Raw genomic sequence first — 16,500 nt, 5'->3', positions numbered from 1 at the left:
TGAATTCAGACGCGCTCCACTTGCTATATTTGTACGCGCTCTATTGTATATCATTTTATAATTACCATATTGAAGTCACGGAGCCGTTTACCGTTTGAAATTCAGCCAAATGGGGGTGGAGTTGAGGTTTCAGTTACTGTCAAAGCTACGCGTTGTGGTGGTCATAGGTGCGGAAGGGCCCGGAGAGAAGATCGCTTTCCATCATTTCCAGCCGGGTTTTGTGAGGGGCTTCTGTTTGTCGATGAACATTCCCTCGATCTAGAGTTACATCGGCATGGCTATATATTGGCCTGGAGAACGGAATGAGATGCTTTCAACCTCCCGTTGATTACGATGGCTCCGAACGACCGACCAGCCATGACGGGCGAAATTACTATTGAGCCTCGACGCTCGTTAACCTTAGGACCGGACGATATCGATATTCCTCTTTCCGATTTCTCTGGTCATCTCGGTCCCGCTACCGGCCCCGATCGAGATATCCCCGAATGGGAGCGTATAGAACTTCCTTTAATCTGCCCGTCATTGCTCCGTCGATAAGTAGCGAGCAGCCCGAGAGGTGGTCGCCCAGCCCAATGAACATCAAGCACCTCCCGAGTCGACTGAAGAACTCCTCCACGACCCAGGGGAGTCCCAGTAAAGAAGAAGAGGTTTGCCGGTAAGCACGCACGAGAAACGGGGGTTTGGTGTTTGCGCCGGGACTGACTCTGATTACCAAGTCATCCCCGAATATGACATTCCGCTATCCGAAATAATGGATGATATCCACGCCTCGCCGGTGTGTCCTTTCCCTATGCCTTGCAGACGTAACATCTTATTCAACCCGTGAGACGGTTTAGTATCATTACGAGAGTTTGAAGAATACTTGCTCTATGTTGAACGAAGCGTGGAGAATTTGTGAGTCTATAGTCCATCACTGATGGCTTCCGCCTGAATCTGATGATCAAGGCATATAGGTACTTTTGCCTTTGGCTCAAACAATATACCCAGACCTACCGGGACTGGGAGCGAAGGCAGCCTATGCACCCTTCCGACTCGGACTTTGGAAACCCGAGCACTTCAATATTCAAACGACCCACCGACCGCGACCGCACCCAGTCCATCAACGTCCCTCTCGCCAATTCATTCCAGCACGCCAAGTCTTTGTTCTTCGACGCATCCTCCCAGTACGAACTGAATGTGACCGAAGATATGATCGATCCGATTCGGCAGTGGGTCAAACCCCCCAAGAAATCCACGCCCGGGAAGAAGGCCAGGAGGAGGGAAGCCTGGGAGGACAGCCCCGAGACCGAGCCTGACACCACCGGTGTTCACGAGGTCTCGTTTGTTCACCCCCACCCTGATGCGTTCCAGCGCGTCCTGACCGAAATTGAAGGCACACTCCGACAATCTCTCACCCGGTTTTTTCAGTTGTCGTTCACAAACTCGGGGAGGTCCCACGACAAACTCGGGTATGGAGTATGGTTCGTGTACATTATGGCAACGCTGGCTACGTCGATTTCGCTTATCATAAACCACAAGCATCGTGCCCTTCGGCTGGTAGTGATCCCGATGCTGTTGGTCGCCTGGACTATAGGGCTATCAACTTACAATGGAGTAAGTCCCGTTTCACATCTGCCTGTATGTAACGCCAACTTACTTGTGGAGAATGAAAATTAGGTTTGCCCCGCCATTTTCGCCTTTGGAGATTCGAGGCAGCTCTACCCTTATGAAATTTTTATCTTGAAGTGTCGGATGTTTGTGCAGAACCCAGAGGACCCGAATCGCATCGACTGGAAATATATGGGCGGCGGTAACAGGGCCGTTACCTCGACCGACCCAATCATCCGACCCAAGCGTGTTCACCGCCCTCGCAAGACCAGCCGGTTCCCAGCTATTCGTCGTATCTTGGGAGCCAGAGGTCGCAAAAGGCAGCGCCCACATTTCCAGCCGGATCTTGAGCATGGCATGCCGCAGACGACCGGGTTTGGGTTTCGCGTTGAAGCCGAACCGGATCAAGAATCTTCATTTGGGAATTTGCACGATACGCTGGAGCCAACGACGCCTCTCCCCACCCCCTACACCCGCATACATCCCTGGGAAAGACTCGACTATTTCGGTCCACCGTCTGGGCGAACAAATGCACAAGCATCCCTGGACGCCCACTTCTGCTGCTTATGGAGGATTCGACATACATGCGCTCCACCCACAGATCTCTTCCCGTCGTCGTCGTCGCCCCCACGTGGCTCAGTGCGCCTCGAACCATTCCAATACAAGCCCCCAGTCGTGCGAAACAGAGGTGGAGCTTCCGGACCAAGACGAGCTTGCTCGGTCCCTCAATCTCGACCTGGGCGATCCTCGGGCATTGGGGCTGTACGGTCATATGGTGACGATACCCAATCCAATTGTTCGCCATGTCCATCGAGAGATATTCGTTCGTGCTTGGTGGATGGCGGTTGCGGTCACTATTCCCATTATGGTTATATTGCTGGTAATTCCTTAATTTACTTTCGTTCTCGTGTGTTCTTTTGCAGAAGGCTGTCATGGGTTTTTCCTTCAAGCGAAGCCTTCTGGGCTTGCGTATTTTGTATGATTAGATTTTGGAGTTTTGGGTTTTTCGCAATTTCCGCTTTGCTATCTGTTTTCGCTATATGCTATGTGTTTGGATGTATCGTTACGCTAATATTCTATCATCAAAATGTAAACTGAAGAACCTAATATGTAGTCACTCGATATCTGAAACAAACAACTTTTATAGCAACTATTAGATGCTGCCGATTTAAACAAAGTCGGTTTTCTTGTTCAGAACCCGGGGCTTGTCCAGTTGAAATTCGGGGTGGTTCTTGTATTCGACGATCGTCACTCCATCGGCCTAACCCGAGTAGCCCGGTTTGGGTAAAATTGTCCGAATCTTGATTGAATGCGTTCCTTCGCTTGTCAAGCCGCGCCTCAATGCTGAGAGTGTAAATGAATGCGCTGGAATCACACGCGTCCTTTTCCAGGAAGTACCTACTACAAAACGGTTCACTTTTTTACAAATACACTAAATTACACGGGGGCGCCGTTCGACCTCGGCATCTCCATCATATCCTCGCCCACCGCTTTCGTGGGTCACACTGCTAACACTAGAAAGATTAGGAAGCGTCGCATCTCGCACCACAATATCCGGAACATAGCTCATTGCAAGTTGACTTGGCCGCCGAACCTTGGGTGTTGTGGTACGAGGGCGATAGCTGCTTATTCCCCCCGGTACTCGATACTGTCCCATCTCACTGGGCTGACGTACTCCCATCTCGTTGATTGTTGCAAGATACTGGGTAGGTTCGTTCGACTTCATGAGACCCGAGCTTCCGGATGCACGCTCGCGACGATAGAGTTCTTGAAATCGCTTCCCCGCGGACCCCCCTGTGCCCATTCGACTCATTCTCTCGGAGCCTCTGGAATTGCTAGACTCGATAGGTCTGACGAGGCTTCCTAGCGAGAGGAGGCTCGCCCCACGTACCATACTGGTCGCGAACCATCCACTGCGAATCGCGCCCCTTTCTTCAATGCGACGTTGAGACATCCTTCTAGGAATAGGAGAAGCAGGATTCCCGTCCATTCCAATGCTTTTCCCTGCACCGACTCCCGCCATCCCAGGCCCACCCAAGGACATGGTACTCGGACGAGTTGGAAACGCTCCAGGTGGGGGTCTCCACCAATCACTATTAGCGCCGACACTCGTTGGGCGCCCAGTCCATGTGCCACTCTCTCTATGCGTAGGCTCCCATTCTTCATAGTCGATCTTTTCCTCGTCCCTATTCGCGCCTATGCCTACTTTTCGTAGGGCTCGTCGGGGGCCAAGGATGATACACGTTCCTATGATGGCTAGGACGATTACAATCGCAGCCACGATTCCAACGATAGGTCCCAACGAGAGATGAGAATTGGCCGTTGGCGCTGTTGTTGCTAGAGGAGGTGGTTGTGTAGAGACGGGTGTAATAATAGGCCGAGTGACAATCTCTGTGACGGAAGATGCTCCCGAGCTCGTAGACTCATCCTTGATTGTACTGAAGGGTGTACTAATGCGCTGCGAGGTTGTTGGGATAGAAATAGGAGCCGATGCTGGAGTGACGATCTGAATAGACGTTGGTTGTGGGATAAACACACTCGTGGATTGAAAAGTAGGGGTAGATTGAACAAATGAGGTGGTAGTCGGAGATCTAGTAATGAGAGCAGAAGTTTGAAGCTCCACCGTTGTGCTTGGTTTGGTCGTACTTGGTGCATGGCTGAAACTCGTCTCTACCTTTGTCGTCTGGCATATTCCATGACTTGAATACTTTTTCTGTTATTCAAAAGGAAGATCGACTCACCACAGGTGTTGGAGTTGAAATAGGGGTAAAGCTTGCATTGGTCTCTGATTGAGATGAGCTTTCCACGCTAGGAGATGGGTCGGTTGAAGGGATAGGTTGACTCGAGGAAATACTTGTAATGGGAGCAGATGTGGACTCTAAAACTGGACTCCCTTGGATCGCGGGTTCAGGAAATTCACCCATGGAAGGCAAGTGAAGCTATGCGAATTTCTGTCACGAATGGAAGGGTATTGATATTGCCAGCTGTATGACTGTTGAGAACTGGCTGCACGTCTGAATACAGCTACACACACATGCGTAGCACGAGGCGCCAAATCTCTCTACGATAGCTTGATTAGTATCAATATTAGGGGAGAGTATTAAGGTGTTAAGGATATTCGCGACGACCGAACCCCAGGGTCAGAAAACGAACAAGGCGAAAAGCAAACCAATTGTTATATTTCAGAGAAAGTCGAAATAAAAATGATAGGAAGAAGAAAGGGAGCGTGGTAATGCCTGAGGTGGCGCGTTGAAGGAACGGTTCAGGGGGTTTGAATGGTGGAGGTGAAATAGGGGCTGAGTGGCTGTGTATGAGGCAGCAGGCGCAGCAATCCTCATGTTACAAGTGATTCCGCAAGTTTCTGATATTGTACTTAATCTTTTCTATGCTTCATAATTTTGCTCGCATAAGCCTATCCACATAGTGCCCTTCCCCTTACAAAGTGGAATATAGCGCTTTAAAATGTGTCAATGCTGTTCTGTAAGTCTTTGCTCAGCAAATGTATGTGAGCCCATTAGCTAACAATAACATATCCTGAGAAAGTCACAAGCGAATGACAAACTATAACACACTCAATTGTGGTGCAAGGATAAAGAAAGTATTTGGAGTACATGAGTCCGTTTAAGTTGCTGAGCACAATATATGCAAGCATCATCCGTCTGCCATGCTATTTGTATTCTAATTAAACCTTTACTAAGCTTAATGATCGATAGTTCTGGGGACCTTTTCTGTTTATTTGGAAACTAATACAATTCCTCCAAGTAAAGAAACATAAAAAGAGAGGATAGTGATTATGTAGGGATATATATTTACGTGCAATAGTATATATGATAGTTGAGATGTTGAATGATAGACTTGTAATCAGTTGCACTTCAGACTGCGATATCTGAGGGTACTGTCAAATCAGTACATTAGTAGGGTGCTGATCTGAGGTGTGACAAGATAGGCTAATATGTGAGAGGAGGCGCGGTCTCCTACGGTAACACTGTCTTATAGTTTCTGTAGGGGGTGGTCACAAGCCCAGATTGTTTTGACTACACCTCTATTGTGGACTAACAGGAGCTACATGTGAACTAGCTGAACCGTTCAGATAGGAATAAAAACAGACACCATTATGCACGGTGAACCCCAAAAGTACGGAAAATCCGCATGACGTCCAGATTTTGCCAGACGTCCGCACCTAAATTCGCAGAGCCCACACCTTGAAGACACACAGGGGTGGGTTGAGCATGCGGATTCAAGGAAAAACTGGTTGGATTTTGCCAACACTCCGCATATAACACGTGTTTTTTTCCACTTTTTGGGTCCACCGTGTATGAGAAACAACTTGACAAAGCACGCGGACAAACAACAACAAGAGAGGAAAAAAGAAGAGCACCCGCAGATGAGAGAAGGGATCCTCCTTGACAAGTCTAGGGTCTGGGGAGGCAATGTTGAACATTCTCGGGGAACCAGCCAACACCGGAGTGACATAATGGGTCGGTACTCCAATTTCCGGACATGAAGTGACCAATCAGATTCTAGAATTATTACGAAACTGTACGGTTTTGCACTCGTGATTGCGCAGATCAGGATGGTTGGTTCCACCTGGCTTAAAGCGGACAACACTCCGGTTACTGTATATAAGGTGGCAATGTATCACGTTACTACGCCATACCTCACATACAGGACGCATAAACTAGACCATTAATTTGGCGTCATGATATTTCTGCTATCAGGCGTTATAGTCCTATGCATTTGTTCATGTGTATTTTTTGTATTCCACAAGGCGAGGTAAATCTAGCACATATATCCACTTTAACCTTGCTAAATGACCAGTGCTATCCTAGATACCTTGCTATCTCACTAAAGCCGAATATATCACGCAACTCTGGTGCGCCATCAACGCGGGTGAAGCCTATGGGAAGACTTCCCAATGCAAGAGAAGAGTCATCATACCGTCTTGGTTCTGGGGGAACAATTGGAGATCATGTGTTGGATTCAGCTCCTCGATCTACTACTAGGGTGAATCTACCCAGCGTAACATTAGTAACAAGCAAAATGGTACAGCACCATTTTACCAGCAGACTGAATAGGATGCCAAATTGATGAGTTGTTTTATCTCTGTGAGCAGAGGTCTGATGACGTTGCGTATTGCCTTGTTCAACATGGGTATAAAGACATGACGAGTGAGTTAGATATAAAAGAGGGAAATCAGAGCTTTGTTACTCGAGGAGGGTTTGGGTTCATATACCGAGGTGCTCTCAAGGATGGTCGATTTGTTGCAATTAAATGTATCGAGCCCACCAAAGATCTTGAAATTGAAGAGTATGGAAAAGGTCCAAAGGTATCCATTCAAAGATTCTCCCTAGTATAGTTAACTGAAGTTTGAAGCTAGCATATAGCTCGAGAAATACACACATGGTCACAATGTGTGCACCAAAGTGTACTGCCAATACTTGGGTTTGCCTTCTTCCAAGAAAAATTCGCTCTTATCACTCCTTGGATGAGAGCTGGTTCGCTGAAGCAGCAGATTTCGTGTGGTTCTTTGCCATCGCCTCTTCAGACTGTAAGCAGTAACAATCAATAAACTGGTTCATATATACTGAGGCTACGTTCAGTGCATCCAGTTGGCTGATGCTGTTGAGTACCTTCATGCAAACGGGATTGTGCGTCGAGGTACTAGTAATCTATGTATTTCAATGTTTACTCACTGCATTTTTCAAGGTACACGGAGATATCAAGCCGGTAGTGTCTTCTTCGATATGATAATTTATTAAATTAATAAAATCTCTGAATTGTAGGATAATGTCTTGATGACGGACGATGGGCGAGTACAGCTTGCTGACTTTGGGAGCGCCATTTCAGCTCTTACCACGACCCTTGACTTCACTCGAACAAAATCCCCCAATTTTACCATGCGCTTTGCGGTTAGTTCACTACTTAGAAATAGCGTGTGTATGTTGAAACAAACACAGGCACCGGAGATCCTGAATCAGAAGGAAGGAAACTATACGTTTACAGAAGCTAGCGATATATATGCTCTAGGAATGGTGGGTATTGGTGCATATACATATGAGAATTAGAACAGTGAAGTTGATATTCCTTTAGACTATACTTGTCAGTAGTGATGTCCTACAGCACAGAAGGGAATGGCAGATAACACGTTTATACAGAATATCATGTCAGGAAAGCCACCGTTCGCTGACAAGCGAGATCCTTTTGTGATTATTGAAGTAATGGTTATGAAAAGGCAGCCACCCCAACCAGATTTCAGTAGGACTCTTCGAAATAGTATTGCCCAAACTGAAATGTGGGATCTGCTTAAACGATGTTTGGCTTATGCGCCTGGAGATCGACCGAAGGCCAATCAAGTGAAAGGAGCTGTGAGTGCCATGAGCCAATAACGTATATAAACGCTGGGCCTATAGGATACAGTCTGACTTCAACCCTAGTTAATCAAACTTGAAAACTCAACAAGCTAGATGGTTCGTTGGGTATGTGAGACTACGAGATTGATAAGGGGAAAGCTTACCATTGAAACCACCACCTTAATTATGTGACGCCACCATAGATTACTCCATAAGTTTCTGATTTATTATACTAAATTCAGTGGTGGTATCGTTCATTAACATGGGGCTTGTGTATGATTGCCCTAAGTTTTAACTGTGAAGCCACCGCGGCAAAACAATCAAACATCAAAATTACTATAAAAACACATAGTATCGACCAAAAACCTGTACGCTATATGCACACAAAAAGTCTAGTATAACAGCGGGAGAGATAAGAAATGCAAAGCAACAAGTGTTCATGTCGAAGGTGGCTGAGCAAACACATCCACATATCGGCTTCGGACATTGCGTTTTCCGCCTGGCGTTGACCCTCTACTTGGTGGGCCGCGTAAGCTTGCCGGAGGGGTGCTCGTTGGCGAATTGGTTTCTGAACTAGAAATGTCACCACCAGGGCCGAATGACTCGTTCAGCATGGAACGGACACGTCGTGGACCAGATGTGTTTGGAGGGGCTAAGCTGGTGGACGACTGTGATCGACTGGGTGGAGCAGAGGTCAGGTCACTGGTTCGTCCCAATGGAGATGGTCCAGGGCCGGGCGACCCTGCCTGAGCTCGGGATGGTGCCCTTGAAGGTGGCGGGGGCGGAGTTGCTGTCGGCTCGGGTTTGGGTGCCTATTTGAGGGGTTCAGTACAAAGTTTGGACACGTTGATCTACGCCTTACATTAGGATTAACCCATCGTTTGAGTTCCTTGTCATACACCAATGACACCTGATCTCCTAGATGAGCCTTAACAGGTCCAGGAGAGTCGGTTTCCTTTCGAGTCCACCAGCGTCCGAGCCAAGACGACGATGGTTTAATTTCTGCTAAGTCCTCTTAGTGACTGTGGTGCCTTGTTGTATACTGCCACTTACCTGGTGGTTTGGGCGCTTCTGGTTTGGCCTCCTCTTTCGGCTCTGGTTTAGCCTCTGGCTCCTTGTTTTGTTTGCCATCATCAGCCTGAGGAATTGTTTTTTCGGCCGCCTTCTTAGAGTTGCCGAGACCAAGATCCTCCGTTTCGTCTTCTTCCTCAACTCGCTGGGGAGTCGATGTAAAGGATGAACCTCCAGGCGCAGGAGATGGCATGGGCGAGAAAGTGTCCATCAATGAAATGAAGCCGCCCTCTCCCTCGCCTTCGGTAGTGGCTGGGTCATCGCTCACTTGGTAGAACGTAGTAGCAGTCGGTGTCGGGCCGCTGGACTCGTCTGCCCCACCCCACCAGGGTGATATGTAGTACCAGCGGTGGTGCCCTTCTCCCGTTTATTCGCATCTTGTTGCTCGGTACCCTACATCCGCCTGATAGAACGTTGCGTCGCTGCGTTGGCGGAGAAAGCATGAGATGGTACAGCAGGAGTCCCCTTATTTGCGGGTGGGCGCAAGTAATCCATCGCTGAGGCGGAGCGGTCTGGATGGGCTGGTGCGCCATTACGTTGAGCCGCAGCGGATCCTGGCCGTTGCGCCATAGCAGAACCTGCCCGCCTTGGAGGAGGCACACTGGCTTGTGATGGCAAAGCGACAACTGAAGCGTTAGGAGAGGGTGTTTGGCTCGTGTTCGCCGAGGAGATCGAGCTGTAGTGTGAAAATGCTCCACTTTCAGTTTTAGGGCCAGGTTCGGTCGTTGTACTAAATTCTTCTCCATCGCCAGCAATGAGTTTGGTGAGCCCGCCTGAAAGCCAATTGCCAATAGAGTCGAGGCTTGGTTTGGCGACCTTTTTTCCGATCCAAGAGCCGCTGCTGTCGAGCTGAGGTACACCAGAGAGATGATCGGATAATTCCTTGCACTGTTCAAGGAAGGCAGGGGTAAAGAATGGCGAAGGGCGGTTGAAGATGCGAGTCGAAGTAACGATAGCTTCGCAGTACCTGCGTTATAGTTAGTATGGAGGTCTATATCAGTCAGATATAGCATACCTTGACGCCAGAGCTACATGCCCCATTTCAGCGAGTTTTGCCGCGCGAAGAAGCTTGTATGCTTGCAAGTGGGGCAAACCTGCATATGCTTCCTGGCCCTTGACCGTTGGAACGAGCGAATACGCGTATTCGGCAATTTCGGTAAAGATGATCGCGTCGTCGTCTTTCTCAAAGTTGCGCGATGTGCTGGGGCTCTCAGAGCCAAGCAATATCACGCGTACCGAGGGAGTAGAAAGCCCACCTAATGCCGAGGTAGTAGGTGAAAGCAAATAGCTAATGGCGCAAAGTTAGAAGCTGATGGTCAAAGATTCAGTAAACTCTTACCAAACATGTGCAGCCTCGACCCATTTGTTCGATACCAGGTAGTCTCCCAGAGCGGTCAAGGCCTGTGGATCAGCTTGGTTAGAGATGATAGTTGCGGCAATTTCGTTCCATTGAAGTAAGGCGGGTGTTGGCACACTGGATGTTAACACGGGTTGTGGGAAGTTGGGCGAAATCGGAGTAGCATGCGCCATGGGGATCATGGGGGCCATCAGTGAGTTCGCGTCAGTGCGCGCCAGGTTCTTTGGAGGTAGTAACTCTTGGACTGAACCAAGTATCAGAGCATGGTTCAACAAGAACAGGGGGATGGGGACTTACTGGCAGCAGGCCCGTGTCCCGCAAATAAACTGTATGCAACACGCAACGACTCGCGTCCATTGGCAACCGACGGATCACCACCAAACGGCGCGGGCTTCTTCTGGTCAGTTCTCACACCGAGCTCGGAGCGGATAAATTCGTTGACCACTTCTTTCCATGCGTCCTTGTCTAGTGAGCTTGCAATAAGCATAGCGTGTGCCCACATCCGCTCATCTAGAGCATAATGGTAGGCCTGGCGTCTTTCACCTTGGAGTAGAGCTCTTGAATTTTGTCCAGTGCATCAGGTTTGACTTTGTAGGTTGCAACAGGCGAGTCGCTGTTTCCTGGGGAAAGGCTGTACTGATCCATTCCGGGACTCGTGACGGTGACATCCAGAGCAGATGCAAGTGTAAACGAGGTGGCTTGCGAATTGGGACTCATAACAGCAGGGACAGAAGACAACCGAGGAACGAGTGCTTGGCGCACAGCGGTATCGATTGCAGGCCTATAATAACATAATCAATACTAGTTGGCTCAGTGATACAAAAGCACTCACGTTCCGGTAAGCTTCCCATCATTTTCCACCATAATCTCAACAAGTTCACGAGGACCAGCTTGCCCTCCGACTTGCTCCTCTCACTGGGTCCAGGGGCATTACCAGCATCCACAGCCAAATACCCAAGTCCGCGTTCGATTTCCTCAGCACGTTCACCAAGGTACTTAAGCACGGCAGCCTTCTTGGTTTTAGCCCCGGATCCACCAACTGCTACGTTTACCAATCCTTTTGTAGGCGAGCCAGGGTCAGAGAATAACGGGCCAGGGAAAACGGCTGACGACGTCTCGACGGCGCTCTCGGGTACAATCTTGTGCAGCGTGCGAACTTGAAGAGGGGGTGCCTTGCGACCGAGAGAAACATCGAATCCCCCAGTGAGTTCGGAAAGTCCGGGGAACGCGGTTACCAGTCGGCCACCAAATCCAAACGAAATGATTGGTGCGCGAGAATCGTGTCGTCCGAGTGGATCCACTCCCCCAGAAGTTGGTTGATAGGCAGCCGGTGTGCCCGACTTGCCACCTGGCTGGTATGGGTCGGTGCTGGGGTAGTTATACCGAGACGTGTAACCGTTTGCACCCTCGTAGTCAGATTGGTCGCTTTGTTCTTTGGCACGTGAGTCGCGACGGGGAGCGTACATCTCGGTAGGGACACCAGGGGTATATGATGATGCGTGTTGCGCAGGGAGCACAGCGGGCATGGGGGGATCATAGGCGGTCGATGAAGGTCGTTTGATCTCCTGAGCCATAGCTCTGGATGGTGCATAAGGGCTTGCGTTCACCGCGGACGGGGCATATGGGTCCTTAGCAGCGGGAGGTGCATACGGGTCTTTGCTTGCAACGAGAGGCGCGTACGGATCTTTTGCAACACTAAATTCTCCAATGCTAGCCAAGGAAGATTTGCGACTAAGCGTTGACCCATTCCTAGTCGGTGGAGGACGAGTGATTGCAGCATTCGCTTGCGGCGGAGGCGTGTACACCCGTGCAAGACCATTGGGTGGCGAATATGTAACCTTTTGAGTGGGCTCTGCAGTAAACTTTGAAGGAGCGTACGGGTCGGTGACGGCTGGTTAGGAGGCGCGTAGGGATCCTTTGGCGGTGGAGCATACGAATCCACTGGTTTGGGAGGCGCAGGTGCATCTGTAGGCTTAGGTGCGTACGGGTCCGCAGCTGTTTGCTTCGGAGGTGAGGTCTGCCGGAAAATCAGGGTCAATTATACCCATAAAATGAAAACTAAATATGAAAATTGAATCAAAGCCTACCTGAACATCAGCGTAAGGTGACTGGCCATACATGGGCGTATAAGGCTGATTGTCAACAACATAATTACCAGTGTTTGGCGGGGGCTCTACAACAACCGGTGCGGGACGCTTAGAGATCGAACCTGAAGGCTTGTGTCCAGAGCGTCCAGAGGCAAGGGACGATATCGAGGTAGTGCGGCTGAGAGGTTTGGTTCCAGGAGTGGATGAAGGCTCGCCTACAGTACCAAATCCGCCCTCTGCATCGTCCTCTGCGAATTCCATGGGCACTTTTCCTGGGCTCGCCAGTGGGGTAGGGGCGGTCTCCATAATTTGTGGGCCCACTCCTAAGAACGATTCAGCAGGCGCATGTAGCGTGGTATCGGCCTCGTCTAATCCACCTTCGGGATCAACCCCGCCCTCGGGATCGAGAGTATTATTAGGGCCATGGGCAGACCTGCCCCAGTCGTTCTCTGTTTGCACATGTCCTCCCTCGGCATCGCCGCCTTCTGGATCCTCTCCTCGGCCCACTCTTCTTTGGACCATGTTTCACTACCTGCCGCGTCGTCGATAGATGTGCGAGACTTGTAGCCACTGTCGGCACCATCCAAACTTCCTCGACCTGGCGGACCATCCGTCCCTTCCCCATCCAAACTAGCCCTCGCACTATCTGTACTCATATCCCACGGCCTGCTTCCACCAACAATGGCGCTTCTGGATCCCTTTTCCCTCCTGCGCCAAGTCCTAATCCGGCGTTTGAAGTATCCAAGCTGGGTGCATAACGCCCAGCGCCCATAGAAGCGGAAGAAGCGGGTCGCGACGGTGGGCCAGGTCGTTGGGGGGGAACATACCCGGGAGGTGGACCCGGAGGAGCAAAACCAGATACAGGTCGCGGTGGTCCGATCACAGGTGAATTGTTCGCACCATTACCAATCCGACTGCCAGGCCGCGATGGTGGTCCAGCAGGCGGAGGTGGTGGATCAAATACACTCTTTCGACCTGTCATTGGGGGATCAAACGCATTCTTACGGCCGGTCATAGGGGGGTCAAACGCGCTCTTGGTACCGGTTCGCAGAGGTGGGTCAAATGCGCTCTTCGTGCCTGTCATTGGAGGATCAAACGCATTCTTGGCTCCCGTTTTTGGTGGATCGTATGTGTTCTTCCTTGCCGGTGGTGCTCCCGCGGGTAATGGCGGGTCAAACGCGCTCTTCGTGCCAGTTGGGGGCGGGTCATATGTCGCTGCGCGTGCTGGTAGGGTAGGTATCGAAGGCTGAACAGCAGGGCTATAGGATAATGGTTTGACGCCAGTTGTAGGAGGATCATATGGTGATGTCGACTTGGGAGGAGCTGGAGGGTGGGTAGAAGCAACTGGGGGCGCATATGGGGACGCAGCACCAATCTGAGGAGACCCTACTAGTTGGGCCCGTCGCAGCACGCATTGCACCCGTACCAGCCAGCGGAGAAGTAGCGCGAACTATTCCAGACAGTGGGGATCCAGTCCTATTCAACGCATGAGCGGGCGAAAGGGTCCGAGCTGGACCTGTAACCTGTGAGCCTGCTCTGCTGCGTGGAGGGCCGGGTGGAGGTGGTGGGTTCTGAGTAGGCTGGTCGTGTGCGAGCTGAGAGGGATATCCAGAGGGCGTCGTCTGCCCAAAAGGGCTCACGAGGACCGGTGTACCATGACCTAGAGTCGAAACCGAACTTGCGGGGCTGTCAATTCTTTTTCTTGCAGCCGGAATAGGTGGATCGTAAGCGTTGGCCGAGGCAGATCTATACCTCAGATGGTCATTGGTTGACGCAGGAAGTGCTGGTGGTGGAGCATATGACGTCGGGGGCGGTGGTATGAATGAGCTCGTTGTTACGGCGTAGGGACTCTTCGGAGGCGCATAAGCTGTCGTCTGAGGTGCATATGCATTCGTCGGGGGCGCGTATACATTCGTTGGAGGCGTATAGGTGCTCGCAGGAGTGTGCTGACCGGGGGGAGGTGCGTATGTAGACGCTGGAGCGTAAGATCCAGAGCTCGAACGGGCTGGCTCATAAGGACTAGCTACAGAGGGTGCATACTGGGTCGCCGGCGATGAATGTGAGGGAACCCTTGAAGCTGGCTGTGTCTGTGCAGGGGAATAGGCATTGGGTGTATAACTTTTCGCCGGGGCCGGATTCGTAGCTGCTGACCACAAATTCAACGTTCAAAAAATCACAAAATCAGTACAAAACCAAGCACTCACGCGCGGCACTGAACGTGTCAGCCGGATCCTCGTATAGATGAAACTTGCCGTCGTCATCGTACCAGCCTTGGTTCGCATAGTCGTCGAACACACTCGACGTTGTAGCCTCGGAGCTAGCTTCAGGATTGGCAGCAATGTCTATGCTTTGGCCGACACTCGCAAATGGATCGGCCGTGTCGTCTAAAGGAGCACCAAAGACCCCGGCAATGTCTTGGGCGCTGTCGGTGGCGGTGCTTCCGGCATCAAAAAGACTGCTAGCACTGTCGTTTTTGTCATCACTGCTGCCAAAGAGTGCATCGGCGGCAGGGGGTGCTGGGTCCGCCATTGCAGTCGTCGAGTCGATGCTCTGTCTCTGAGCGGATGCAGAACACGTATGCAATTCGGCGCAAATACCGCGGTGAGTGATACTTTCCCACGGAAACTCGGCGCTTAGCTCGGGCTTCCGTCAATCGCTAAACTTCGCCGTGGCTCGCCAACCTTCCCGAGCACGCGATATATAGACATCTTGATCTTCTCAGTGCGGCATACTGCACGCTGCAGGAACTGTTGATTATCTATGATTCTGACTGACATGTCGCCAGAAACAAGCAGCTTGGCGATGGTACTCAAGTCTACCGGCTTTCTCATACCTTTCAAGTGCAGTCTCGGCCACCTTTCAATTTCATATGCCCGCCTTCTCAAACTACAGGGTCATTCGATTTCTCCTGGGTCCTCAAATCACTCATACACATCCCTATAGTACAGTACCTCTAGCAACCCCGTATTATTGATCATACAGTCATTGGATGACGACATGACATCATCAACCAGATGTTATCTCAATTTGCGCATCAATCTGTGTATCATGCACTGGAGCTCTGGTGTCTTGTTGAAGAGTGGTCTGACCACCAGTTGGCTGTATGCAATAGAATTACCGACGAAACGCGTCTGACTATACTGTTCTTACGAGCAACATCGTTTGTGGCCTAACAAACGCGATCAACTGTGCCTCGGCCGCCGACCGGCCAATGTCTTCGGGTCCTCAGCGCGAATCTCCTGAAAATATATCTACAAACCATACTATCAGTCAAACTAATTCACTAGGGCAGTTCCGACACCCTTTCAACAAAACCAGATTACAACTTGAAGTAGACAACCGAAGAATAAAGTGAAGCGAATCGTGTCCATCACAAGGGTAAATTATATGCAGTGCTCTCCCTCAACGATAATAGCCAGTTTTTCAAGTCAGAACCCCGCCCCGTGAATCTTCTCCACTTTCCTCTTCCATACTGTGCATCACCCTGCTGCCAAACCCTGTAAAATCTGCCCTACACACACGGTGCTGCGTAATACACGTCACTAATATCCCCTTGGACCCCAAGATCTTGAGAATGTGCTCGTTGCATCCAGGTGCACACGGTGATCTCCCAAAAAACACTCGCCCAAGCGTACGACGCAGTACACGCCAGAGATTTATCATAAGAGGTGGGTCGAGCCCTAATAACTTCATTAATATACTCTCAAGGGGAAACAAACCAACGAGATTTACAGAGATATCCGTTGCTGCATCTTGTATTATCGAACCTACGATAGGTAGGTAGTTCCCGTCCACGATCCAGCCTTTGGGATGTGAATCCAAGAACGACTTTACTTTATTTTGAAACACTTCAGGAGTGGCTCGTACCCAACCTGGGGTCCAATATATTTCATCAAGCGGTAGGTAGGGGATACCAAGAATATCGGAGAGCTGCGAGGCTAATGTGGACTCGAAGTCGGATTTCAGCTTGGTAAGAAATGAACCAGAGGTTCAAACCAAGTACCTTCCCCACCCCACGGTTCCCCACAATAGAAATTCTGTATATGCC

At 50.3% G+C, this 16,500-nt stretch overlaps 5 protein-coding genes across 5 annotated transcripts; 2 read left to right on the top strand and 3 right to left on the bottom strand.

Moving 5' to 3' along the window:
* Positions 1 to 333: 333 nt before the first annotated feature.
* On the top strand, positions 334 to 2,479 carry RhiXN_02274 (uncharacterized protein; the record flags this gene model as incomplete). Its single annotated transcript, XM_043322093.1, has 6 exons — positions 334 to 493; positions 717 to 775; positions 851 to 894; positions 954 to 1,460; positions 1,541 to 1,593; positions 1,797 to 2,479. 6 exons carry the CDS (start codon positions 334 to 336, stop codon positions 2,477 to 2,479), a joined length of 1,506 nt encoding a protein of 501 aa, XP_043187916.1.
* Positions 2,480 to 3,019: 540 nt separating this feature from the next.
* On the bottom strand, positions 3,020 to 4,511 carry RhiXN_02273 (uncharacterized protein; the record flags this gene model as incomplete). The annotated part of the gene is made up of 2 exons (XM_043322092.1): positions 3,020 to 4,270; positions 4,329 to 4,511. The coding sequence occupies 2 exons, from the start codon at positions 4,509 to 4,511 to the stop codon at positions 3,020 to 3,022; spliced, it is 1,434 nt and encodes a 477-aa protein (XP_043187915.1).
* Positions 4,512 to 6,748: 2,237 nt separating this feature from the next.
* On the top strand, positions 6,749 to 8,051 carry RhiXN_02272 (Tyrosine kinase catalytic domain protein; the record flags this gene model as incomplete). Its single annotated transcript, XM_043322091.1, has 9 exons — positions 6,749 to 6,913; positions 6,965 to 7,135; positions 7,188 to 7,235; positions 7,294 to 7,314; positions 7,371 to 7,496; positions 7,545 to 7,619; positions 7,678 to 7,686; positions 7,743 to 7,952; positions 8,022 to 8,051. 9 exons carry the CDS (start codon positions 6,749 to 6,751, stop codon positions 8,049 to 8,051), a joined length of 855 nt encoding a protein of 284 aa, XP_043187914.1.
* A 323-nt stretch (positions 8,052 to 8,374) lies between these two features.
* RhiXN_02271 (COPII coat assembly protein Sec-16) lies at positions 8,375 to 10,852 on the bottom strand (the record flags this gene model as incomplete). Its single annotated transcript, XM_043322090.1, has 8 exons — positions 8,375 to 8,749; positions 8,800 to 8,939; positions 8,991 to 9,275; positions 9,335 to 9,401; positions 9,462 to 9,975; positions 10,024 to 10,296; positions 10,348 to 10,609; positions 10,663 to 10,852. The coding sequence occupies 8 exons, from the start codon at positions 10,850 to 10,852 to the stop codon at positions 8,375 to 8,377; spliced, it is 2,106 nt and encodes a 701-aa protein (XP_043187913.1).
* A 23-nt stretch (positions 10,853 to 10,875) lies between these two features.
* On the bottom strand, positions 10,876 to 14,981 carry RhiXN_02270 (COPII coat assembly protein Sec-16; the record flags this gene model as incomplete). Its single annotated transcript, XM_043322089.1, has 8 exons — positions 10,876 to 11,146; positions 11,194 to 12,148; positions 12,244 to 12,382; positions 12,453 to 12,829; positions 12,886 to 13,172; positions 13,280 to 13,796; positions 13,843 to 14,598; positions 14,657 to 14,981. The coding sequence occupies 8 exons, from the start codon at positions 14,979 to 14,981 to the stop codon at positions 10,876 to 10,878; spliced, it is 3,627 nt and encodes a 1,208-aa protein (XP_043187912.1).
* Positions 14,982 to 16,500: the final 1,519 nt, after the last annotated feature.

This window comes from Rhizoctonia solani, chromosome 16 (genome assembly GCF_016906535.1).
Source record: "Rhizoctonia solani chromosome 16, complete sequence".
In the NCBI taxonomy this organism is placed as follows: Eukaryota; Fungi; Basidiomycota; class Agaricomycetes; order Cantharellales; family Ceratobasidiaceae; genus Rhizoctonia; species Rhizoctonia solani.
The sequence above is the reverse complement of the archived record's forward strand: the minus strand, read 5'-3'. Positions and strand labels throughout refer to the sequence as shown.